At 42.9% G+C, this 26,006-nt stretch overlaps 2 protein-coding genes across 6 annotated transcripts in view; one reads left to right on the top strand and one right to left on the bottom strand.

Annotated features, from left to right (window-relative positions):
• The first annotated feature begins 1,497 nt into the window (after window positions 1-1,497).
• KLHL8 (kelch like family member 8) lies at window positions 1,498-25,857 on the top strand. 4 transcript variants are annotated; one of them, XM_071753616.1, is made up of 13 exons: window positions 1,499-1,831; window positions 4,560-4,646; window positions 4,741-4,870; window positions 11,142-11,259; window positions 11,459-11,739; window positions 14,056-14,604; window positions 16,511-16,697; window positions 17,334-17,477; window positions 18,270-18,381; window positions 21,221-21,389; window positions 22,137-22,296; window positions 23,759-23,960; window positions 24,384-25,857. In XM_071753616.1, exons 5-13 carry the CDS (start codon window positions 11,536-11,538, stop codon window positions 24,505-24,507), a joined length of 1,851 nt encoding a protein of 616 aa, XP_071609717.1. In that variant the 5' UTR covers window positions 1,499-1,831; window positions 4,560-4,646; window positions 4,741-4,870; window positions 11,142-11,259; window positions 11,459-11,535; the 3' UTR covers window positions 24,508-25,857. The 4 variants fall into 4 exon arrangements, 3 of the variants coding, with proteins under 3 accessions (XP_071609718.1, XP_071609717.1, XP_071609716.1); XR_011727765.1 differs by lacking the exons at window positions 4,560-4,646; window positions 4,741-4,870 and having other exon boundaries at window positions 24,384-24,562; window positions 25,769-25,857; XM_071753617.1 differs by lacking the exons at window positions 4,560-4,646; window positions 4,741-4,870 and having other exon boundaries at window positions 1,498-1,831; window positions 11,428-11,739.
• Window positions 23,965-26,006, bottom strand: part of AFF1 (ALF transcription elongation factor 1) — a 105,807-nt gene continuing 103,765 nt past the window's right edge. For both annotated transcript variants that reach the window (XM_071753610.1, XM_071753611.1), the window contains exon 21: window positions 23,965-25,811. In XM_071753610.1, coding sequence (XP_071609711.1) covers window positions 25,765-25,811 — 47 coding nt within the window. In that variant the 3' untranslated portion in view covers window positions 23,965-25,764. The remainder of the gene's footprint in view (window positions 25,812-26,006) is intronic.

The raw sequence follows: 26,006 nt of genomic DNA, 5'->3' as shown, positions 1-26,006 counted from the left end.
TTTGACCCATGTTTCATCAGGTGCTGTTCTCCTGTACCACAGGCCAAAGATCTTTGGCATGTAACCTCCTGGTCAAAGCGTGTCCCATCAGAGCAGGCCACTATCTTGTGGTGAGGAGCTGTGAGAAGGCTCAGTATGAAGCCTTCCCCCGTTGACCCCGTGCCCCTGGGCTGGCACCTGTATTTAAGCCCTGGCCTTGGCCCCAGCCCTTGTGTGTGCTGTAGGTGTGCCATGCCTGGCCCTGTGCCTGGTACATGGTGTGGCTCCCTGGTTTGACCAGGGACCTGCATTGTCCCTGCAGCCTGGCCTGGTGGTTGGCACCTCTGGCTGACCCTTTCAGTGTTGTGGCAACTGCTCTGCTGTCCTTGCTTGGGAGCAGTGGGGCGGCAGCCCTTGTCCCTTCCTCCTGTCAAGAACGCCTGCTCTGCTGCTTCCTTGTCCCTGGAAGGGGCAGAGCAGGGTTGGGAAAGTAAAGCACAGGATCAGAGCTCTTGTTGTTGCAGCATCTTCTCCAGTCAGTGAGTCAGCAATGAACACAAGTGGAATGTAGTACCATGGAATGGCTTAGGTTGGAAGGGACCTTAAATATCATGCAGTTCCATCCCCCTTGCATGGGCAGGGACACCTGGGCAACCTGGGCCAGGGTCTCACCACCCTCACAGGAAAGTATTTCTTCCTAACGTCTACCCTAAATCTCCCCTCTTTGAGTTTTGAACCACTGCTCCTGTCAAAAGCTCTGCCCCAGCTTTCTTGTAGCCCCTTCAGATATTGGAAGGTTGCTCTGAGGTCACCTGGGAGCCTCCTCTTCTCCAGGCTGAACAACCCCAACTCCCTCAGCCTGGCTTCACAGGGGAGGTGCTCCAGCCCTCTGAGCATTTCTGTGGCTCTGTTCTGGACATGTTCCAGGAGCTCCATGGCCTTCCTGTGTTGGGGACTCCAGAACTGGACACAGTACTCCAGGTGGGGTCTCACAAGAGCAGAGCAGAGGAGGAGAATCCCCTCCCTTGACCGCTGTCTCTGCTTCTTTTGATGCAGCCCAGGACCCAGTTGGCTTTCTGGGCTGCAGGTGCACATTGATGGCTCATGTTGTGCTTCTGCTCCACCACCACCCCCAAGTCCTTGTCCTTAGGGCTGTCCTCAATCCTTTCTCCTCCCAACCTGTACTGATACATAGGATTGTCCTGACAGACAGGTGCAGAACCTTGCACATGGGCTTGTTGATCTTTATGCAGTTTGCACAATGCCTCCTCTCCAGCCTGTCCAGGTCCCTCTGGATGGCATCCCTCCCCTCCAGCCTGGTGGGGACTTCACCACACACTTTGGTGTCATCAGCAAACTTGCTGAGGGTGCACTCCATTCCACTGTCCGTGTCACTGACAAAGATGTTAAACAGCACTGGTCCCAGTTAGCAAACTTTGAAGAGCACCACTCGTCACACATCGCCATTTGGACACTGAGCCATTGGTCACAACCACCCAGCAGAGTTCCTCTAAAAACTAAGAGAAGTGAAAAATGCATCATCAGCTCAGGCAGGGACCAAACCCTTCCATGTCCTAAGGGGAGTCGGGATGGCGGAGGAAGCGAGGCGTGCTGGATTTTCGCAACGCCACAGGCCCGAGCTGAAAGGAGCAGGAACGCCCAGAGCCTGGAGCGGGTCTCCCCGCGACCCTCGCCTCGCCTCGCCCCGCCGGGCCCAGCACTCAGCGGACCGCAGCCCAACCACCGCCCTCCCGGGCTGGGCGCATGCGCCCCGGCCCCCGCCCTGCCTCCCGCGGGCGCACCTCCCCCTCTCTCGGCCCTCAGCCGGGAGCGGCTCTCCGCGGCGGCGCAGGTGAGCGGGGTTAGCAGCGGGAGGGAACCGGGTCTCTCGTCCCAGCCGGCCGCCGCCGTCCCCCTTTCTCTCCTCCCTGCACCAGGAGGGCTGCGCCCCGCTCCGGGACTCTTCCCCCGTCGCCCCTCGCTGCCTGCCTGCCTGCCTGCCTTCCCGCCTGCCCGCCCTCAGGGCTCGGCGCCGCCATGGTGGGCTGCCCCTGTCTTTATGTAACTCGCTCCCCTCAGGTGCGGCGGGAAGCGGTGCTGCTCGGTTTGGCGCGGGCGGCCGGCCGGCCGGCATGGTGTTTTCTTTCCCTCCTCCTTGCAGCTTTCCGCGTCCATTCCTATCCCAGACCTCCCCCCGCCCGCTCCCAGCCGGAGGTGGGCGGCCCGGACTCCCCTCCTGTGGGGCTCCTTCGGCCGCGGGGCAGGGCAGGGTCTCGGGCCTGCCCCCCTTGCCGATGGAAACGGTTATCGCCGCTCCAGAGAGCCCAACTGTGTGTGGGCTTCTTGTAAATGAACCTAGAATGGGTGCAGATCACCTAGGGCTGCAGTACGCCCCTTGCAAGACCACGCGAAGGTGCCCGGGCCAGCCTCTCCTCAGCATAGGGGGCTTTGGGAGGCACCTGTGGAGTCCTGCACTCTCAGAGCTCTTCAGTTGACACAGGATTCAAGGACAGAGACAAAACCACACAAATAAACTGAGCTGGGAGTCCTCACCCTTCAAGGTGCTGCATATAATTACTACTGTGGAGTCCACAGTCCAAAAAATAAGTATCCCGGTCAGCTTACTATTGACATCTTGAAATGGGTAACAACAACACTTGGTTTGGGGTTAAAGAAAAGTATTTCTTGTGTTAAAAAACGGCAAGACATTCCCTGTTGGTACTGGGCAGAGCCTTAGGAGTTCCTAGCCTCTCCGCCTGTCTCAAATGAGAATTTCAGATGCCATAACTCCACAAGCAATATTGCCTGCTTGAGTTTCCTTCCTGCTTTGCGAGGTTCCACCTTCCCCTCTGCACTCAAGCCCCTTGCTTACTGGCTGCTGGGAAGCACCATTTAATCAAGCTCTTACCCACAAGGAGTGTGGAGGCAGTTCTCAAAATAGAGCCTCCTAGTTCATAGAGCTGTGTTTCTTCCTTTGCCTGTGTTATCTGCAGCAGTAAAAGCTGTAAAACTCTGCTGGTTTTCTGTGCCTGTTGCAAAGGCCTCTGGAAGCATACTGGAGAAACAGTTTGCACCAGTGTGACTATAGAGAGATATTTTACAGCAGGTAAAATAGCTCAGCAAATGTTAACAACCTAAAACAACAGCAGGTGTGCACGGATGACTGTGATTGCTTGTAATGGAGGTTAAGCTGCAAAAGGTTCGGTCACCTTTGTGAAGAAATTTGGTCTGAGGTTTTTCAGTCAGCTTGGGCTGATTCTTCTATTAGAATTTCTGTGTGAGTTCTTGTGCTATGTAAGAAGTGTGTCAGCTTTGCAACACACCAGGATTGTTCCTGTGCACCATGTTATTAGCCATGTACTTATGACCTGGTTTCTTTATAAATTCTTACTGAGACATCAATAGCTACGGCATCCAGTTTCTTAGGCAGCCATTTCATTGTGGGAGCAGTTTTAATCAGTGTGGTCACAAAAGAGCACAATAATTGTGTAATTAGTACCGGTAATCTTAGGGAAGGCTGCATAGCACCATGCTAGCCAGCGTCTCTAGTTCTTCCTCAGCAGGCTTCACCAAGTGAATTTTGTAATAATTTCCTGCATTGATTGTTACAGCCTATTTTATCTCCTATTATCTCTGCCCCCTCCTGATGTCCAACAGATTTTGAAGGAGACTTATCCTTGGTCAAAAGGAAGTGATACTGCTTTATGGTTTGAACTGTTAGACTTATGAGTGTAGCAGTAGAGTGGAATGTAGTGGAGCAGAGGCTCCAGAAAAGAGAATGGTTGTCAGCTAAGGCAGAAAACTCTGAGAGAATGAGCTTGGTGGGTGTATGGGAAATGGTGTTTGTCTATAGCTCTAGGATGCTTTATTGGGTACCATACTTTGATTTACATGTCCAGGTTAAAGGGCAGCTGGCAAATGATGTAGAAATTATTTTGCTCTCTCTACTTCCACGTAGGGCTGCACTAAACACGTGTTGTGGACAATCTTTAAATTACTGTTACTTGTAATCAGGTCCTAGAAATATGAAGTACTAGTTAAAATTTTTATATCTTTCAACACTTCATTATGCTCCCAAGATTTCACTGTTGGGTTTTTTGGTTTCACATTGGGTTTTTTTGTTTGTTTTTTACTTTTTGGATACACCCAAGGTTACCTTGCATAAATACATCACTTCCTAGGGACACCTGTAGCTGCAAAGCAGAGTCCTCCTTCGCTGTTTTGGGGCCTCTGATGGGTTTTGGTGGTCATTCTGGAGCAAGAGTAAATCAAGCAGAAGTACATCATGCAGATGAGGTTGTTTATTTGGTTTTGATTCTTCAAAATTATCAACCTGTCATCCCATAAAACCCAGAAGATGGTGTTTGATCAAAACTGAGATTAAACCTCAGTACAATTTTGTTGAGCATATTCATATATTGGATCAAAGGAAGCAGAGAAACAGCCTTCTGAAAGTGGGACTAAGGGATTGCCAGGCAGAATTATTTCCAAAATGTGATTTTATCTGAATGTGATCAACAAAACACTTTTTCTGTTGCCTTTTTCCAAGTAGTTCTTATTCACTATGTGTATGTTTACAGCACTGATGGGGCCTTGGTTATAGAAGCAGATGAAAGATGGTGCCTCCTGTACCCACTTCACTGTTTTCTGAACTACCTGAGTGACAAGTAAGAAAAAAAAATGAAACACATGATTTTTCTACAAAGAACTTTTGAAATACTGAAAGGATCTAGAAATGTTATATTAGTGTTGTCTGTTTAGTGGATTTCTACAAAAGGAAGCCTTGTGGTTTTAAAGGAGGACAAAGGGAGAGCAACTGATGTCATCTACCTGAACTTGTGCAAAGCAGTGACACTGTCCTGCCCAACATCCTGATCTCTAAATTAAAAAGGTAGGGATTCAATGGATTGATCAGTCTATGGATAAGGAATTGGCTGGCTGGTTACACTTAAAGGGCAGTGGTTAACAGCTTGATGTCCAAATTGAGACCAGTGACAAGGGGAGTTACTCAAGGGTCAGTATGGAGACTGATGCTGTTTAACATCTTTGTTGGAGACGTGGACAGTGGAATGGAGTGCACCCTCAGCGAGTTTGCTGATACCACCAAACTGTGTGGTGTGGTTGACAGGCTGAAGGGAAGGGATGCCATCCAGAGGGACCTTGGCAGGTTTGAGAGGTGGGCCCATACCAACTTCATGAAGTTCAACAAGGCCAAGTGCAAGGCCCTACATTAGGGTTAGGGCAGTCCCTAGACAAGTGCAGGCTGGGCAGTGAATGGATTCAGAGCAGCCCTGAGGAGAAGGACTTGGATCTGTTGATTAATGCAAAATTCAACATGAGCCAGCAATGTGAGCTTGCAGCCCAGAAAGCCAACTGTATCAAAAGAAGCATGGCCAGTTGGTCAATGGAGGTGATGCTTTTCCTCCAGTCTCATGAGACCCCACCTGGAGTTGTGTGTCCAGTTCTGGAGCCCCAACACAGGAAGGACATGGAGCTCCTGGAACATGTCCAGGGGAGAGCCACAAATATGATAGAAGAGCTGAAGCACCTCTCCTATGAGGACAGTCTGGGAGAGTTGGGGTTGTTCACTCTGGAGAAGAGAAAGCTCCAGGGAGGCATGGTAGCTTTCCAGTACCTGGAGGGGGCTACAGGAAAGCTGGGGAGGGACTGTTTATAAGGGTGTGAAGTGACAGGACAAGGGTTAATGGCTTTAAACTGGAAGAGGAGAGATTTATATTAGACACGAGGAAGAAATTCTTCACTGGTGCAAAGACTTCCTTGGGCCCAGGTTGCCCAAGGAAGTTGTGGCTGCCCTCTCCCTGGCGGTGTTGAAGCCCTTGAGCAACGTGTTCTAGTGGGAGGATTTAGAGGGGATTTAGAACTAGATGATCTTAAGGTCCCTTCCAACCCAAACCATTCTGTGATGATTCTATAAACAAGCTAAACCACCTAACGCATGGTTTCTAATATTTTTTGCTGTTAGTTAACTTTCTGAGGAACATTACAGTGGGCTTAGGCTTGTAACAGTGTATAACTTGAATTTTCCCATGTTTTCCAGCCCTTGTCTAATTTGACTTAATTAGCATAGGCATTTGTACAGTTTTGCGTGGGTTTCTGTAACTCCTTTGACAGAACTGGTGCAGAAGCGGAGAGCGCTGAGGTTTTTCCTGTGCTGCTTTTGCCTATCACTTTTTTCCTCATGTTCCTCATTGGTGATGCAGATGGAACCAGACTGAAGATGGTACAGCTGCTTGGTACAGTCGCTTCCAAAGCTGTTGCTTGGCTGCAGTTTGCTGGGCAGCTGCCTCCTGCTCTTTCCACTGCACTCCCTCTCTTACTAAGCTCTGCCAGCTGCCTTCATTTCAAATGTTTAGGTTTTGTTAGGATAACATAGGACAGCAGCTAGACTTCCTGTTAGCTAAAATAAACTGGAGAAGATACTGTCGATGCATATCCTTATCTAGTCTTTTGGTCAGCAGCACTGATGACACCACCATGTAATTACCTGCAGAGAATTGTCAGGCTCTGTATTAGACAGGTTAGTTTTACACAGGCACATGTGCAGACCTGTACATACTTATAGGCATTCAGCCTGTACTCGGGTCACCTGCAGAACATCACAGCTCACAGGGCTACACACTTTGCATTTACAGAAGGCAAATTTCTGGTCTCCTTCAGTGAACAGGCCGTTTTGTTTTCATAGTGAGGTTAACTGCTGCCCTCCACACAGATGATGTGATTTATGTTCATCTTGTAGATGGGTAACCAGATGATACACAGGATTGTTAGGAAAACTTCACCTGACCTGTGTCTTGATGTCTTCTGAACTGCTTTTCTCCAGATTCAGTACCACTGCTCAGAATAACTATTGGATTCATGGGTATCATAACACCTCTCATCTGGACACTGTGTTGCTGCAGTGGTAGTGGGAGTCCTGGTTTTGGTTGTGTTTGGTATCACTGGAAAGTCTTCCTCCCTTGTGTCAGTGGAAGGTGATCCTCTCTTTCTGGGGCACTGTCTGGCATGGTACCTGACAGGGGGAGGAGACCACATACTCCAACACTAGGTTGGCTTCTCAGCCAGGATTCTTGGGCTTTAATTTCGTGACAGGGGAAAAGTGTTCATTCTTGTCTTGCCACTAATGTCTTCCACTTCTTTTTGCTTCAAAGTCATTTGAGGTATTTTAAAACTTATAATAAATATCCTATGTGACTTGAGGAATTGTACACTTAATTCGGTTTCAGATTTAGTTAGAATGGCTGAATCAGAATCATAGAATAATTTGGGTTGGAGGGAACCTCTAAAGCTCACCTAGCCCAGCCCCCCTGCAGTAAGCAGGGACACCTCAACTAGATCAGGTTGCTCAGAGGTTGCTTGAGAATTGTCAGCAATCCTCAAGCCTCACCTTGAATATCTCCAGGGATGAGGCCTCAACCACCTCCTGGGCAACCTCTGCCATTGTTTCACTGTCTTCATGGTAAAGATCTTTTTCCTAACATCCAGTCTAAATCTGTTCTTCTCTAATTCAAAAACCATTGTCCCTCATCCCATCATTCCAGGCCCTTGCACACAGCCCCTTCAGATACTGTAAGGTCACTATTTGGTCTCCTGGAGCCTTCTTCTGAACAACCCCAGCTCCCTCAGCCTATCTTGACTTTATCACTTTACTAAAATCACTTGACTTTAGAATTTTACTGCTATCTGCATTGCAGCAAAACCAAGATGATGTGCTTGTGTGCTGACCTCCCATTCCTTCTTGCTTTTTCAAGTTTGATGGTGAGGAATAACTAGGAGGGGATCTTTAGTCCCTCAGCTGAGGACTAGCACTGAGGTCCAAATTCCCAACTCTACTCCTAGCTCTACTGTGGGAACAGCAGACATCATCAGTATTTCTAAATTTTCTAAATATTTAACTTGAACAAGAAAATTGCTGATCTGCTCTCAGCAAGCAGTTACAAGCTATAAATCTGTATTTTTTTCAGTCATACATTTACTCTTTCATTGAAAGTGTCAAGCAGTTGTCTGCAAGAACAGATGTTAGGAATGAGGCACTTCCTTTAGCTTCCTTAGTCACTTTCTTTGATGGTCACTTAAATGCTTACTGTAGTCAAAATACTAGACTGTACGAAGGCTGGAAGACTTAATTGCTAAGATGAAAAGGAAGCACATGTTACTGAAGTTTTGAATGACCATGACAGTGTTTTGTTCTAGACAGGAAAGGTTATGTGTCTTTGTGTAAGTCTGCAGGATTCACCAGTACTAAACTAACCTCAAGCAGTTGGATCTTACTGTTGCATTACTGTTGATTTAGGGAGCAGATCTGTAAATCGCTCTTCTCACTCAGTTTGTATATTCTTGGTACATACTTAACAAAGCATCATGCACACTAAGCATTAATCCTTCTAGTTGATTAATCCTTCTAGTTAGTGGTCCTTAAACTAGTGAACTTCTTTATAATTAAAGATATTAAATACAGCTTCAAATTCTTGTTCTTTTCATGTGCTATCCCTTTAAGATTGTGCAGTGACAAAAATATCTACCATTCCACTTCAAGCTGGAAAGAGGAGTAGGTTTGGAGTTGAAATACCCTGACCTCAGGACTTCTGCATGACCTTCAGCTTTCCAGAGTTGATTCAAGTACTATTAAAACTCATTTCTGTTTCAAACTCAGTTCTGTTTCAAATCTGACAGCAGTAAAGGTCTAGAACTAAACATTCAGATCAGTGCAAACCAGTATTTTCTGCAAATGAAACATCTGCTCTCTCCTTCTGGGTAATGATAGTTTGTATCTCACACTTCAGTAAAATCATCTTAATACTGTGGTTTTATGTCAGTAATATTTGTTCTCTTTGTATTTAACTGGAGTAGTGCACCATTTCAATAGAGACAGGCTCTTTATAGCAGTTAAGTATGGTAGGCTCTTGACTTCTCTTAAATCCAACTGTGAAAATCTCTTCATATTTCAAATAGGCAATATAATTTCTCAACCCATATCCAGTTAACAGCCAACTGGATACAATACAGTGACCTGGACCTCCTTCGAAGTTACCTTTACAGCTGTCTCACAGCTACAGCTGATACTTTCCACAGGAGGTGATGATTTGCTGAAAACCTCTAATTCAGACAAATAGAGGGTTTGTGGATAGGTATCTAAAAAGATTTTTTGTTCCCCTGCAAGTGTGTACATATCCAAATGTCCACTCAACATCTCTTCTTACAAATTAGACCGCGGCATCCAAGACCTTCATGTGATATAAACATCAGATACAGATTAGTGGGTTTTTTGGGTTCTACTTTTGGGTTACCGATCACTTTATTTAAAACAGTATTTAATAATGCTTAATAATAATTTTTTAAAAATCTTAAAAATTATACTTTTTATCTTGAAAAAGATAACTTATTTATCTCAAGACTCATGGGTTTTCTGTTGCTGTTTACAGTGGCTTACCCATAACAGGTAAAACATTCACCATCAACCTCTTCTATAGTGAGGTACAGAATTCTTTTGGAAATTACACATGCAGTTGCAGTTAAAGCATGACAACAAATGTAGCATATATGCCACATGGAAAAACCTTATGACTCTGGAGCTGTGAACTGTTGTCTAGTGGTCAGTGGCAGTTCTGTCTGGAAGCAGTGGTTATGCTTGGCTGTGAAAGTACTGCTAGGTATGAGTGGCTCGGGAGCAGTGAAGTGAGACTATCAGTTAAGGACCAAAATAAGAAAGAGTTCCCTATAAGTGCAGGCTGAAGATGCTGTATCTTACCTCTGAATGAATAACGATGCTTTTCAAGACCCTACTACAGCAGTTCAACCTCTCTTTTTCCTCTTGCTTGTATGTTCACTTCTGTCACTTCATAGCTTCATGTCAGTGGTAATTGCAGCTTCACTGAAGGACATGTTAAAGCAAGCAAAGGTGGTGAGTACCAGGAGTGGAGGAATAATTTGAACTTAAAAGTCAAGAATCAAAATAGCATGATTTTTCCTTGTAATGAACTACGAAAAAAAAAAAAAGTATATAAGTTTGTCTAATAAATTGTCAAATAATAGAAGTTTTCAGCAGAAAATGGTACTCCTTGCTACATACTATATATCATGTGATCTGTAATACCTTCAAGCTAGTTTGTAGGTTTGGAACAAGTAGGAGCTTTCTCTTAGATATTGTTTAAAGGAAGAATACTTACCTTGTTTATAGCACCATTAGTGAATAATCTGAGGACATCTGACAACAGCCCTGTGGTGACTACTGCAGATATTAGCACCACCACCTCAAGTCTCTCCTGCTCTTTCTCTGGGTACCAGTGCATGAGGATGTGAAAATTTAGTAAGAGGCGTGGACACTTTAAAAATATTCCAGGAGAAAATCAGTTCTGCTTCCAGACACAAGACTTACAGTTTTATTGTAGAAGATTTTTTTTGCTACTTCAGTACTCCCTCCAGCACTAGAGCCCATGAGCAGAAATCACTAAACTGCAGTAATCGTAGAAAGGGACCTTAAAGATGATCAAGATTCAACCCCTGCATGGGCAGAGATACCCAGCCCAGGTTGCACAAGGCCTCATCCAAATCATCAATTCTTAGCACAGATTGAACCCTGAATGCATAATAAATTAAACAGAAAACTTGAAAACAGGCTTTGTAGACCATTAAATCAGGCTACTGAACTGGAAATTTTTTTCTCTACTGCTTAACCTTTTTTTTCCCCAAATCAAAAAGGTGAGCCTTTCAGCTCTTGGAAAGCTATGATGTCAGTACAGCTAAGATTCCTTTAGGCCAAGATGTATATATATTAGACACCTTAAATATCTTCAGCTAAGCTGGGTAAACAGTCTCAAAGGAAAGCAAGCAAGAACAAACTTTTTCACAACACTTACTGTCATGCTTTAAATATCAATCTGTTGGACTAGTAAGGTTGCTAAAAGGAAATTTTCATTCCAAGATTTTTCTGTAAGTGTAAATTCTTGTTCTCTAGTTCTGTAAAAACTTCTTATATGTTGCCTACATTTGCATGAGTACACAAAACACTTAAGGATTGCTTCAGCTTTTCAAGAGATGTAGGAAAGCTGAGTAATGAGTATATGTAAAACACCCATGAGGGGGTGGGACCAAAGAAGCACAGCTGTCTGTGGACCATGTCTCTTCTGTTTCTTTGTCATCCACAGCAATGAGAGGAGGAATGTTGGAAGACACATCCTTTTTCATGTCTTTTTTCAAGAAGTGTGGGCAAGAAGTTCATGAACAATGGCTTTTCCTAAAGGAACTTGAATAGGATTCTTGACTGTGAGTCTTGTTTTTCCCTTTCTACACCTTCCCCAATGAAGATTACAGGTAGTATTTATAATGTAGTCAAAGTGTTATATACTAGCAGTATATAATGTTGCATCTGCTTTCTTGTGTGGTGTGGGGTTTTTTTGTTTTGTTTTGTTTTGTTTGTTTGTTTTTAAACAGGAAGATAAGCAGAATTTTAACTGCATTTTAGGACTTCACTCCTGATGGGCAAGATTGTGTTGTGGCAGAAGTTTTTGAATATTCACGCAGTGAAAGAAGAAACAGCCAATGGCTTCAGAATCAATGGTTCCAGAGCAGGCAAAACAACGTCTGATAAAGGGGAAAAGGCGGCAGCAGCAGCAGCCTCGGTCTGCCACCAGCGACGGTGAAGATGACAGCTTTGTATTTGAAGCAAATGAGGCTTGGAAGGATTTTCATTGCTCCCTTCTTCACTTCTTTGAAGCTGGAGAGCTCTGTGATGTTACACTGAAGGTGATACTGTCACATATCCATTATATTTAGTAGTCTGAAGATAGAGCTCTGAATGGAGTGCATTGGAGGTGGCTGTGGTTTTGGGCAGTGGCATGGAAGCCATAGGATACCTGTGGCTTCTGAGACATCTCTAGATATTCAGATATCTAGATGCAGCAGCAAATGGCTTCTCACAGTTGAGTATTAATTGCTTGTAGGACATTGAACATAAATACTGATGCTGCTCCAGACAGCTTGAGAGCCATGAAACAGAACTTTTGCGAGAGCTCATTATCAGGTCTTTCTGTATGTCGTTTTAAAAGCCATTTTTGGGAAGAAGGTTAATGTCAGACCTCTTAACAACCATTCTCTTCTCTTTTCTTGACCTAATCCTCGCCTCTTCAACTCCCCCTTGCAAAAAGGCAGAGAGTTATAAATATATCCTTCTGCTAGGGAAACTTGGTTTGTGAAGAACACCTTACTGTGGGTGCAGTTTAACCTTCCCTAAGTTATCCTTGTATTAATGTTCATTTCTATTATTTGTGTGGAGCCAGTTTGGTAATTTAAAACTATATTAGATTGAATGACTTAGCTTCGAGTCCTCAGGTGGAAAATATAATCTATGGAAGACAGAGCAAACTATGTGCATCTTGATGTAATGCTTCCTAAATCAGTGATTTTCAACTAACTGGTAACTGAATCTTGAACTAGAATTTTCTGGAGGGTTTGATTTTTCTTTCTGTAGTGCTCCGGTATTTTTTTCTTCCTGCTTTTGAGCATGATTTCTGATAGTGTGCAATTTTGGCATTGCTGTTGTCAAAAATATTATTAATTTAACTGCTGGCTCTCAAAATATGATTGTGTATCTGTGATAGCCAGTAACTGGGGGGGAGTTCTGATTTCAAAATACCAAGGGTATTCCGGATATTTAAAACTAAGCAGATCTGGGTAAGATTGAGAAGCTACTATTTCAAATGGGAGATTTAATCAGAGAGTGGGATCATGACTAGAACAAAAATGGTGAAGGTGAGGACAGCCTAGGAGCTTTCTCTGATGTTGCAGATCATCTGGTAGCATCTTTTTGCATCAGTACTGTAATAACTATACTGTATACTATAGTTAACTCTGCTCTAGACTTAGAATCTGGAATTTCAGCTATTGTACTGTTAACATCATGAATACCTCCCTGTTAGAGGGCAGAGAGTGGCAGATGCATGCCATGGGCTTTTCTCCTGTTGGTTTGGTCTTCTGGTAGATCTAGGAATTGTATCCTCTGGAGGGATCTAGCACTGAATTATCCCTTTTTTCCCCCCTTTGTCTGTGTACTCTGTCATGGGTGCTTTCTGTACTCAACTTATCGGTCAGCAGGCAGGTTACAGTTGTGCTGATAATACACTCTTTTTAAAAGGGTAGGGCAATAATCCAAATTATTCTTTATAATTTAATTTCCTTTTTTTCAAAAAAAGAAAACTGTTCACTGTGACACCTTCATCTGAAAATGAATGTGTCATTTGAGTCTGTCAGGGAAACTGGTTCTTAACTTGGCCATACTTTTATGTTGCCATAGACTGCAGAATGCCACAGGCTGTAAGAAAGCACTCTTGTAACAAAAATGAGCAGTGGATTGTTCATTTACTTTCAATATTTATATTCTTTAAAAAATGTAATAGAATTAGAGAATTTTGTAAGTGAAAAGCTTATTTTGTCCTTTCTGAGCAGACTTTTGAAAAATACCTCATCTTTATGGGGGATACGATATTTCTTATGGCTAAACAGTTTCTAAAAATCTTGAAGTGATGGGTAACTTTTAATAATCCCTGTTATCGCTGTGGTTTTACATAAACTTGCTTCTATAAACAGCTTTATCAGCTCCTCTGCATTAGCAAAAGTTCAGAGTTTTAAATTGTGTAGTCTAAAAATGTCACATTACAGTTTCCACCCCTCTTAAAGTTTTTGAATATACATTAAAAAGTGTCTTGCAATCTCCTGTTTCCAAGATGCATCTAGAAGGTTCCTAAGGATGTTCCATTTGAAATAACAGGACACAGCTGTTAAAAGAAAAGCAAGTTGTATGCACCAGTGCTCTTATTTCCTTGTGTTATGGTCTTGTCCTACTCTGGCAGACAAGTTAACAACTCATATCTGCTCGGGATACACTGATCTAATATCAGAAGTACAGGGCAAGTGGAGTTAATTTGTTTGAGCAAAATGTAGTATCTCGATGCATATCAAGTTCAGAGTTCTTATTTCAGCATAACTGTTCATATTCTGGTAGCTGAAACTGACATTCCATTCAAAGATTGGAGGGGTTTGTATTCTTTTTTTTTTTTTTTTCAGGTTGGTTCAAAGCTTATCTCATGCCACAAACTGGTGCTAGCTTGTGTTATACCCTACTTCAGAGCCATGTTTCTTTCAGAAATGGCTGAAGCCAAGCAGACATTGATTGAGATCAGGGACTTTGATGGTGATGCAATGGAGGACCTAGTGAAGTTTGCCTACTCCTCTCGGCTTACTCTGACAGTGGATAATGTCCAGCCCCTCTTGTATGCTGCTTGCATTCTTCAGGTGGAGCTGGTAGCAAAGGCGTGCTGTGAATACATGAAACTGCACTTCCATCCCTCCAACTGCCTGGCAGTCAGGGCATTTGCAGAAAGTCACAACCGCATCGACTTGATGGACATGGCTGACCAGTATGCTTGTGAACATTTCACAGAAGTGGTGGAGTGTGAAGACTTTGTGAGTGTGTCACCACAGCACCTCCATAAACTCCTCTCCTCTAGTGACTTGAATATTGAGAATGAAAAGCAGGTTTACAACGCTGCCATCAAGTGGCTACTGGCCAATCCACAGCATCACGCTTTGTGGCTGGATGAAATACTCGCGCAGGTAGGGCAGACAGGGGGCCAGGTGCCTGTATAATCAACTGTTTGTACGCAGATGGGGCTCAAGATAAAAAATGTTTTCAGTAGTTGGTGCCTCATCTGGTATTCTCAATTGTGAGTTGACAGGGGGAACAGGTTAGATGTCTTGAAAATCAGGAAGAAGTTGTATTCTGCAGATTCTGTAAACAAGAGAGTCATTCGTGGCTGAGTGGTGGGGAGCCAATAAAAAGGTGCATCCGTGTTAGAACAAAAATGATGTAGATTTAGATATATTGGAAAACAAAGCCATCACTTCGCTTGGTTTGATACTATTGCTGCCTGAAGCACTCACTGCACTTGCTGGTAAATAGTTGTATTTAAGAAAAGAGAGCAAAGCCACTGAGGTTTTTTGCGAGACTAGGGAAGTAAAGCTGTAACAGAGATGTGTTACAATGTAGAACATTCCCTATATTTAATTAACAAAAGACCAAGATGTGTTAGCTCAGCTAGCAGGCTAGGAAACATACGCTAGACCCTTTAATGCTCACTAGAAAAGCACAGCTGGTTAGCTGTAGGATCCGAAAGGAGTTTGAAGTTCAATTGTCTAAACTTGATGTAAGTCCATTGCTTCTAAAAGAAATACATATAGGTATCAAGAGGTCACTCAGCTGAACTCATTTAAACACCCATCACACCTCCTCCTGCTTCACTTACTCAAGCTCCGTATGTGCTGGTTATGGGATTTTAAAGCATAGTATTTGATACAGGTATGGATAACCTGTGCTGGGGAAGAGCATGCCAGGCACTGCAGAATGTCCTGTGCATCTTAGCAGGTAGGATCAACTGTGCTGTTTCAGTTGTCACTTAACTCCCAAATTGATTATTTTGCATTTGTCAGAATTGCTAATACTTGAGTCATGTGAGTAACGAGAGGTCCACTGCCTTGCAGCTGTCATTGTCTTCATGCATAATTTTTTCACAGTTTCTGGTAAAAGATCAGAACTGCTTATTAGCCATCTTCCAAAAGTTTCACTAAGACTAACACGAGGTTTTTGATACAAACAGGAAATATCTTTTGAGATTTAAAAAAAAAAAAACAACAAAAAAGGGCAGATTTAAAATGCCCAGTTGTGTTAGCAGTTCAGTTCCACAGCTTTGTTCTGTTTATGAAAACCAGAGTTCAGAATGAAGCAGTGAAAAAATATTCTCCATGTAAAACATGGCTTATCTGCCAGAGGATATGGAGCCATCAGTTGATTTGGACATTTGGCTAGCTGAAAACATGACTGGGCTTCTTGGCAGTTATTATCTACATCACACTCAGCCTTATGGGTTTTGTTATAATGAGGTTCTGAATTCACCAGCCTTGAGTTCTTACTATACCACTAACCTCATGAGTCTGTTAGCAGGGCTGTGGAAGAAATGGGACTGAAACCTTCTCAACTGTCACACTAGAGCAAGGTGTTACTGCATTAGCAACACCTCCCTAATGGACACCTAGTTTGTGCTGATTGTTTCCTTTTTGACTTGTCACCCCAAAGCTCATTCTAGCAACAGCCCTCTGACTCCAGCATTGCAGTTGAATTGGTTAGGATTACTAGACATAAATGAAATGTCTAACATTTTCAATAGTGTTCTGAAGTTTCACCACCATCAAGATATTTCTTCCTGCCCTTGGCAGGCTACCCTGACATGGGCTTTCCTGACAAAGTCACAGCTGCTGCATCACACTGGGCAGGTGCAGGTCCAGTCCAGGCAGCAGCACTTCTCTGTTCATATTGCTGTTATTCTGGAAAAAAATCCCCAGCCAACTATGAAAGGTGCTGTTTTTAGTGAAGAGTAGCTCAGGAGCTCTCATGGGTTCTTTGTGTGTCACTGTGGATGGTGGGACTCAGCCCAGCAGTTACTCCAACTATCTTCATCTCTGTCAGGTACGGCTGCCTCTCTTGCCCATTTGTTTCCTTATGGGTGTTGTGGCAAAGGAAGAGATTGTCAAGCAGAATCTAAAATGTAGGGATTTGCTGGATGAAGCAAGAAACTACCACCTTCACCTGAGCAGCAGGGCAGTGCCAGACTTTGAGTACTCCATTCGCACAACACCAAGGAAGCAGACTGCTGGTAATTAAATGTGTGTCTGATTATCCTAGGGAGTGGTGTGGAGAGAAGATGACCCAACTGTGTAAATGGCTTTTAATGCAGAATTGGGAAAGGCACTGTGTATCCCTCTGGTAGTTAGTTAATGCTGTGCTGCATTTTCCTAGAGGAACTTTAGCAGTAATTTTCTTTCTTTAAAGCATTATTTATTTATCCTAATTCTCTCTCTGTATATTAAAGGTATAACTGTTAAGTATGTTATGTGCAAGCAGTGTGCTCAAAGCTATACCAAAGAAAATGGACACCCTTTGATGCAAAAGTTTAGGCTAACTTCTAAACTCTTTGGCTAACCTACACCAGAAAGTGAGTGATAGATATTAGACAATTCAGATTTTCACATTGTTATATTTAATCTCCCTAAGCATAACCATTAAAAGTATATTTAAAATATGCATTGCTTTTGCAAGAGCATAGATAGCTAATTGCCATAGGAGCTTGTCAAGCAAAGGCCAAAATCCAGCATCCAGTTAGGCAGGGTGATGACTGTGCCTCTTGAAGAGAAATAAACATTGGGACTGTGTAATTTTCAGCTCACTCTGCTGTACAACTTTATCCCCCACCTTCCTGCTGATTTCTGGAAACCTGTTCTGTCATCTTCAGGTGTGCTGTTCTGTGTTGGTGGCAGAGGTGGATCTGGTGACCCATTCCGCAGCATTGAATGTTACTCTGTCAGTCAGAACAACTGGTTCTTTGGTCCCGAAATGAACAGCAGGAGAAGGCATGTGGGTGTGATTTCTGTGGGAGGTCAGTAATCCTGTTCAAGCAACCTTATTAAAAAGGCACTTGTTTTCCTCCCTTTGCTGCAATTGGTACTTTCTAAAGAAATCTGCCTGGCAATGGTTTAATTGTTAGATACTCTTCAATTGAGTGAAGTTTCTTCCCCATGAAGGGTTTTTTGATTCTGAAGCAATCTAGTATGCTTACAGAGAAGACATTTCTGCAAACTGAAAGCTGGTGGTGTTCAGCCTGGATAAGAGACCTTAGTGTGGTCTCTCAGGACTTAAAGGGGGCTTATAAGAAAGATGGGGAGAAACTACTTAGCAGGGTCTGTTGCAGTAGGACAAGAGGTAATGGTTTTAAACAAATGGAGAGAGTAGATACAGATAGATATAAGGAGGAATTTTTTCACAACGAGTGTGGCAGCTTAACATCTGTAATGCAGCTTTTCCTTGTACATGGTAGCCCTTGTGTTGCTGCAGTAGAACAGAGATCTTTTCTTCCCTATAGAAAATTTGGAGAGACTGATACAAATGTCCCAACCTGATCTGACCTGCAGTACTCAAGTTATGGGAAGAATTTCTTTTTTCTACATCTCTCAAGCTTTATAGGGAAGTCCATGTTAGAACAGATCTCTAGTTCAGTATAGAGTATAAAAATATAAAGTCCATACTTATCAAAATTCTAACACTGAAAAAAATTGAAAACTTTTAGTCTTTGTTTGAGCTCTTTGTCTCTACAGAGGCAGAGATACTGCAGAAATGAAAACTGAAATGTTGCCAAGGAGTCTTGGTATTGAAAGATGTATATGTGTTTCAGGTAAAGTCTATGCAGTTGGTGGGCATGATGGAAATGAACACTTAGGAAGCATGGAAGTATTTGATCCTCTCACAAACAAGTGGATGATGAAAGCATCAATGAACACAAAGAGGTACGAATCCTTTCATCTGAAAGTCCAAGTCTGTGATATATCATTTCTTGCTGATGCTGAAAAACATCATGTCTGACCTGCCATTATTTTGGTTTCCAAACTCTGCTATTTTTAGAAGTATTTTTTCTCCTATTTTTTTGGCATTTTGCTGTCAAACACAAATATGCATCAGGTACCAGCAGACATCACATATGTGCACAAACACAAAGTTGTGTGTAATACACACCTGGTATTTCAATGCAAACCTCCATAATTCCTCTCTCTAGGGAGAGAGCCTGGCTGGCAACTTTTGTTATGTTTATGCTTTGGCTTTCTGTTCTCACTTTATAATGCCTGGATTTGGGTTTGGTTTTTTTTTTTTTTTTTGGAGGGGGGGAGAGGTAGCTTCTGTAGCTGAGAGCTTTTCTGCTCTAGCTGTGCTTATATTCTGGTATCTAGGGCCTTTCTGTTATGCCTGATAAAGAACTTGAAACTGCTTCTGTGTGGTTTTTGTGGGGGTTTCTTTGTGGTTTGTTTTTTTTTCTTTTTTGTGTTTTTTTTATGAATGAGCAAGATAAAGAATGAGCATAAAAGCATAAATGAGAATAAACAGCCAGCAGAATATGCACAGTGAAATGCTTCATTCCCAGAAAACCAACAGCAGCCAATGTTTTTTCTATAACAGGCTGGAAGCATTAAACCACTGGAAGTCAGCCTGAGGATTTTTCTTGCCTTTTGACATTTAATATTCTTTAAGGAGCTACTGGACTCACATATTTGAAATTTTTTGTTTCTGCTGTCATTTAAATCAACCACCTTAAGTCTACATTGTTTTGTTACTTGTTGTTTCTAAAAGCATCATGTAAAAGTAGCAGTAAAATCCTGAGTATGTCTAAGTCTTAAAGCTATTTGTAGCTATGACCTAATCAAAGTAGAAGGTCCAAATTTCTAGAAGTTGCTTCTTGCTCCTCTTTCTCCCTCCTGCCATCATCTTCTCAGAAAACATCTGCCCCAGATTTCTGGGACATTTCTCACTCAGTAAATGAAAGGGCTGTTGTGCCTTGGCTATGGTACTCAACTCCTCCCATTGATGGAGGTGCTGTCAGGACACTTGGCTGAGAAGAAACTGCAATTTAAGATAAGCCACAATGTTTGCTCTGTAGAAAGACTGGCTCCTTTGCTCCTGCCCAGGCATGGGCAGATGTGCCTTCTGTTTAATGAGACAAGAATGTCCTCAGTGAAATGGTGCTATCACCTGCCTTGTTAGTTAAAGGGAGAACTTAATGCTTACACTCTAGACAATACTTCTAATTTTGTAGTAGTGACTGTAGTCTCATATGGGTAGATTCAGTAGCAAAAAATATCTGACAAATATTTTAACACAGGCTTGACAGAAAGTAATAGAATGGAAAAAAAATTGCAATTAAGCACAGGTTTGCCTTTTAATATAGAATCTTAGAATTGAGTTGGTTAGGAAAAACCTTTAAGAGGATAAATCTAAATGTTAACCTAGCACTGCCAAGTCCATGACTAAACCGTGTCCTTAAGCACCACATCTGCACAGCTTTTAAGTACCTCCAGGAGTGGTGAACTGTCCACTTCCCAGGACAACCTGTTACCCTTTCAGTGAGAAGTTTTTCCTAATATCCCATCTAAACCTCCTGTTACGGGTTTAGACAGCAACTAGATAACATGCTCTTTCCCACTACCCTCCCCAGGGGAAGATGAAGGCATGAGTAAGGGAGAGAGACTAAGGTTGGAAGAAAAAAACTGGGATAAGTTTAACAAAATAGTAATAGTGAGAGTGAATTACAAATATGTATAAGGTATGTAAATATGGAACTCACCCTGCTCAGCTGGTAATTACTTCCCAGCCAGGAAAGTCTCACACTGGACTTGGCAGCACATGAGGTTTCCCCAAGTCCAGGGTCCCAATGAGAGTCCACAACAGCCTCAGAGCAACCAGACTGGTCCTGCTTGGGATAACAGAAGGCAACCTGGCTTGATAAATGGTGTTCTTCTCCAATGAGGAAATGAGCAGCCACAGGAGGAGCAAATAGGCCCCAACCCAGCTAGCACACCAGCCAGAGAAGCCCCCAAAAAGGGCTCTCTTGGGACCTATTTTATACTGAGCACCAGGGGCAGGAACACTGTGATTGATCCATTTGGGTCTCCTGACCCATCCTCTCCTCCCATGGGCTCAGCTGCTCCCCATTCTCACTGCCACAGCAACAGCCTGGCACCTGCTGGTGGGGACCAGGAAGGGTTTTTTCTGTCCTGGCCCTCCCAAACCAGGACACCTCCCCTGGCTATACAACCCATAATGGTATAATTTCCAAACTGTAGCAGCAGCTACACCAACAAAGTAAAAATGAGCAGGTCTTGGTTCTCCAGCATATTCAATAAAACAAGATAGGGGGTGTAAAATGCAGTACTGAGACAGAGAAATCAAATAACTAAGACAACATTATATACCCAAGCATGTAAGGAGAAGACTTCAGCCTTGACATTCAGTCAAAATAGTATTCCATCCCCCCCCACCTTTTTTTTTTTTTTTGAAACAGGAGCTTTGTCTTTCTGCAGTCTAGAAATATTCCAGTTGCAACAGTCCTACTCATGGATCAGACATGGGAAAGCTGAGGCAAAGTTCAGATAAAACTCTAGAGCCCTTCCAAGACTGACACAGGCGTGCAGAGGGCCACAGTTGCTGGCTTTCATTATTGTAAATATTCTACATTTTCATTACTTTTTTCCCATTGTTGGAAATAGGTGCCAGCCAGGTACCATATCACTTGTTCTCTTTCCCATTCTTTTTCCTTAAGGCTGTGTACTGAGATGTCAATGCTGTGGTTTTCTTTAGGAGAGGAATTGCTCTTGCCTCCCTTGGTGGCCCCATTTATGCAATAGGAGGTCTGGATGACAACACTTGCTTCAGTGATGTGGAAAGATACGACATTGACTCTGATCGATGGAGTGCAGTTGCCCCCATGAACACTCCCAGGGGAGGAGTTGGCTCTGTAGCCCTTGTGGTAAGTGCCAGTTTCCTCTCAAGGTGGGGCCATCTGAGGAACAAACCTGCTTTTCCATCTGCTTTTGCAAGGCAGAACAAGATTTTTAACAAAGTGCAGTTGGTGAGGCTGAGCATCTCTGGTCATCAAAATCCTATGGAACTGTGCAAAAGGTGAGAAATTTCTTGATTGTGAGGGTGAGGAAGCCCTGGCCCAGGCTGCCCAGAGAGGTTGTGGAGTCTCCTTCTCTGGAGACTTTCCAAACCCACCTGGATGTGTTCCTGCGTGATCCTGCTTTGGCAGGGGCTTGGACTTGATGATCTCCAGAGGTCCCTTCCAACCCCTGATGTTCTATGATTCTGTGATACTGAGGATAATATTTGTATCAATTAGAACTGCACTCAACAGTATTTGAGGTACTGGGTACAAGTACCAGGACCCTTCTAAAACACCACCAGGCTGATGCTTCATGTCTTATTCAGAAGACTCTGGTTTGTCAAGCTTACTGTGTTGAAAGGTGCTGAATGCATCTGCACTTTTATCCCCCTGTTGCCATATATACTTTGCAAAATATCTGCAACACTACCTAACTTTTTTTCTTCTTTAATTGGAAGATAGTGTTTACAAGCTGTTAGATAATTGTCTGGTTTGGGAATCGTTAAATATTTAGGACTGTATATTTTTTTCTCTAATTTTAATGTTGCTTATGAAAAGCTGAGTAATATATATATGTTACAAATAATCTTTCTCTCTGCAACTGTTTTCCAGAGCCATGTTTATGCAGTGGGTGGCAATGATGGTGTAGCATCTCTTTCCAGTGTGGAGAAATACGATCCCCATCTGGATAAGTGGATAGAAGTGAAAGAGATGGGTCAGCGAAGAGCTGGCAATGGGGTCAGTGAGCTCCATGGCTGCTTGTACGTTGTTGGTGAGTAGGCACGTGGCTTTTTGTATTGCTGTTTCTGCCAAATGGTGGCATTTGGAATACCCTGTTGCTAGAGCAACTAGGGAACAGATAGACCTGACTTGCACTTTTGTGTTCTTGGGCAATAAGACCAACCAGGACATGCTTAAACAAAGGCATATTAGTGGTGAAATAGTGTTGCTGACCCACATGTCAGGAGGCCTTTACTGTTCAGGACAAAAGTTCTATATTAAAAAACCTCTAGAGACTCCCAAACCTTGAGTTTTCTCTTAGGAAAGTTATTTTTAAGTTTACACACTTCTAAAGCACTCTACTTCTATTCTGAACATAGACAAGAGTAGCTTTTTCACATGGTGATTACACTTACTCCACAGCCTGTTGTCCTTGGCCTGTCTTTTTCTGTTCTACCTTGGACTTACCTGCTTTCTGAGGGAGGAGGATGCCAGGTCAGCTGTAGTGGTAGCTGCAGAGCTCTGCCTTGTGGTTTAATTCCAGCCAACAGCCAAGCACCACACAGCTGCTCACTCACTCCCCCCTTCTCCAGTGTGATGGGAAGGAAAATCAGAAAAGAAAAAGTGAAACTCATGGGTTGACATAACAACTGTTTAATAGAACAAAAGATAATAATAATAATAACAATAACAACAGAATATACAAAACAAGTGACAGCACAAATGCTCCCCACCCACTGACTGATGCCCAGCCAGTTCCTGAGCAAGGATACCCCTCAGCTGACACCCCCACCCGGTGTATCTTCTGGTCAGCTGTCCTGGCCATGCTTCCTCTCAGCATTTTGTACACCTCCTCACCTGGCAGAGCATGGCAAGCCAAAATGTCCTTGATTTAGCATAAGCATTACTTAGCAAAACTAAAATTTCAGTGTTATCTTTTGATACCAACTCCAAAACACAGCAGTATACAAGCTGTTAGGAAGACAGTTTACTCTGGCCAAAACCAGGACACTGGTATATTATCATAAGTGATTAAAACATTTCAAGTAAAATGTTCCTCTTGACAGCTGCCCCAGGAAGGGGAGTGCATCACTGAAGTTTACTTGAGAACTTTTTTTCCTAATTAAGTATTCAGCAATGCTGTAATTTGAAAACAGCATCAGAAAATGTTTACCTTAAGCCAGAATAAGATTAGGACCATCCTTTTACTGGTCTTAGCTTTTTTTTCTATTCCAGATGGGAAACTCCTTCGTTACAATTAGGTGTAAGATCAATTGAAGGAGAAAATAAGAGAAATAGCTCTCCTTGAAACTTGAATAGAAGAAACTGTCACTCTTGGTGATGCTTCTACAGTGACAGAAGGGAGAGCTGTTAGATGGATTTGTAGGAGCTTCTAAAATCCACGTGAAGAAACAGAGCAGGACAGTAACCCACTGAATGCTGCAAATAGCTTGAAAATGCCAGTCTGGATATCACTACTGGCTCAAAAGTGGTAACGTGATGATTCTTTGCAGGTGGTTTTGATGACAACTCTCCACTGAGCTCGGTGGAGCGGTTTGACCCCCGCAGTAACAAATGGGAATATGTGGCAGAGCTTACAACCCCGAGGGGAGGCGTTGGCATAGCAACACTGATGGGGAAAATTTTTGCAGTTGGAGGTCACAACGGCAATGCCTACCTGAACACAGTGGAAGCATTTGATCCCATAGTGAACAGGTAATTTCCTTTTTTTTAAAATTTGGTGTAATAAGACAATGAAATCTGCCCTCTGAAAACACAATGGAATTATTGTGCTGCATATGAGTCTGTTGCTTCCTGGTAATAATTAATAACCATGACCAGCAATGCAGGAGCATTGCTTATACCACTAAGTTGTTCTTGTAAACATTTAAGCACCTTCTCTCCACCCAGTGCCCTCTTCTTCCCTTCATTCAATAATAATCTACAGTCTTCTGGTTATTTATGATGTGGCACTAAATTTACCAGAGAAATAATAATAATAAACTAGTGGGGTGTGTTTTTGTGCTGAGGAAGCAGCTAGGCTTTGTCATTGCATTTCACACACAGAAAATCGTACTCTCGTGTTGCCTGGGACAGCAATTTACTCTTTTTTTTTTTTATTTCTGCCATCTTCTGTAGGTGGGAACTGGTCGGCTCTGTGTCACACTGCAGGGCAGGGGCAGGTGTGGCTGTGTGCTCTTGCCTCAGCAGCCAGATAAGGGACGTGGGCCAGGGATCCAGCAATGTTGTTGACTGCATGTGATCTCTGCTGCCTCCTCCAGATTCCCAAGGAAAGACAGAACACAGTGTTTTGTATGGTATGTAAAAAATAAAACATACATTTTCTTTGTGAAAATGTTACCTTCTGCAACTTTTGGTGGCTTTCTATCAATAGAGGTACAAAAAAAGCCTGTGAAATCACAGAATAAATGTGTGACTCACTGGAGAAAGCCTGCCAAGAGCTGCAATCATCCTGGTTTTGAGAAGCTGTAATCTTAGAATCATTTGAGGCAGCTGTTACAGGGATTCATCACTGAACTGTGAACCAGGCAGGTGGTGAGGAGAGAGACCAGCAATTACTCTTGATAACTCTTACCCAGCAGCCCTGCTACATGTTTTCTGGAGGACTTGAGTGCCATTTAATATAACTTATTTTCAGTAATGTATTCTTAAACATTTGGTAACTGTACAAAAGCTGTGTAGCACAAAGCATCTCAATTTTTAGAATGAAATCCCTGTTATGCACCAAGATAACAGGAGCAGAGAACTTCACTGCCCACCACCCAAGCAGTTGCTGGCAGCAGTGGAAATTGTAGGTATGCAGTCTGACCCTGTCTTTCAAAGTACTTTCTCACACTAATACACTTGTTAGAAAGATGAAAAGATCATTGACCTGAGTTTAGCCACTGGAACACTGGAATTCTCGAGTCTTCAATAAAATTTTTTACAGCTACCCCTCTTCAAAAGGAAAGTTTCTGTTGAGAGGTCATTTCTGAAACAACTAGTGTAATTTGTCCTAGAAAACACAGGCTTCAGTGGTGTCTGGATCCCCGTTTTTATACAAAATAGAAACACGATAGAAGTTACTGTATTCTGTAAGAGCTTTAAATGCAGCTCTAGCAGATGACATCTCCAAATTCAGAACCTAGCAGCAACTCTTTGTAATTCTAGAAGTACTGTCTCTTTAAGACAGATAAGCCAGGAAGATCTGGCCTCAAAACAGGTAAGAGTACTAGAAGTATACATTAACCAAAGAGAATGAGTAAAACAAAGAATTGGAAATAAGCCAGTATGTACATCGAAAATTGAAGTAGGAACTTGACGGTGCTGTGTACAAAAGCACCTTTTTAGGAACTCTGAATTCCAAGTAAAATCCAGCTGGAAAGACAGCAGATTTTCCAGGTGACCAGGGAGAGCAGCAAACTTCTCTGCATTCAGTACCAGGGAAGAGGCAGGACAGTACAAGCTTATGGCACAGTCGTGTTATGCTGTTAAGTTACTGTCATTTAGCTTCTCTGTTTCAGATGGCTTGCACTTTGGTAGCACCCAGGGACAAAGTGAATGGTACTGTAAATAATGAAACATTGCAATAAAACATTTTTATTTAAAAGCACTTTGTCTCTAGTATGACTGGAGCATGCTGTTGTGGGGAAACATTACAACATTTTTTTGTTTTCTGCAGAGTATAGTTCTCAGCAGGAAGCCTTTGTGATCAGGGAAAATCCTGTGTTACTGCTGTGAGCTGTATTACCCTGCCCTTGC

Source organism: Heliangelus exortis, chromosome 10, assembly GCF_036169615.1.
Source record: "Heliangelus exortis chromosome 10, bHelExo1.hap1, whole genome shotgun sequence".
Lineage (NCBI taxonomy): Eukaryota > Metazoa > Chordata > Aves > Apodiformes > Trochilidae > Heliangelus > Heliangelus exortis.
Note: the sequence above shows the minus strand (reverse complement) of the source record. Positions and strands in the feature narration are given on the sequence as shown.

Excerpts from the sequence above, each read along its gene's own strand:
- KLHL8 (XM_071753617.1), top strand. The coding sequence starts at position 11,536 with ATGGCTTCAGAATCAATGGTTCCAGAGCAGGCAAAACAACGTCTGATA. Across the intron at positions 14,605-16,510 it reads TGGATGAAATACTCGCGCAG|GTACGGCTGCCTCTCTTGCC; the intron begins GTAGGGCAGACA and ends CATCTCTGTCAG. Across the intron at positions 18,382-21,220 it reads GCATCAATGAACACAAAGAG|GAGAGGAATTGCTCTTGCCT; the intron begins GTACGAATCCTT and ends GGTTTTCTTTAG.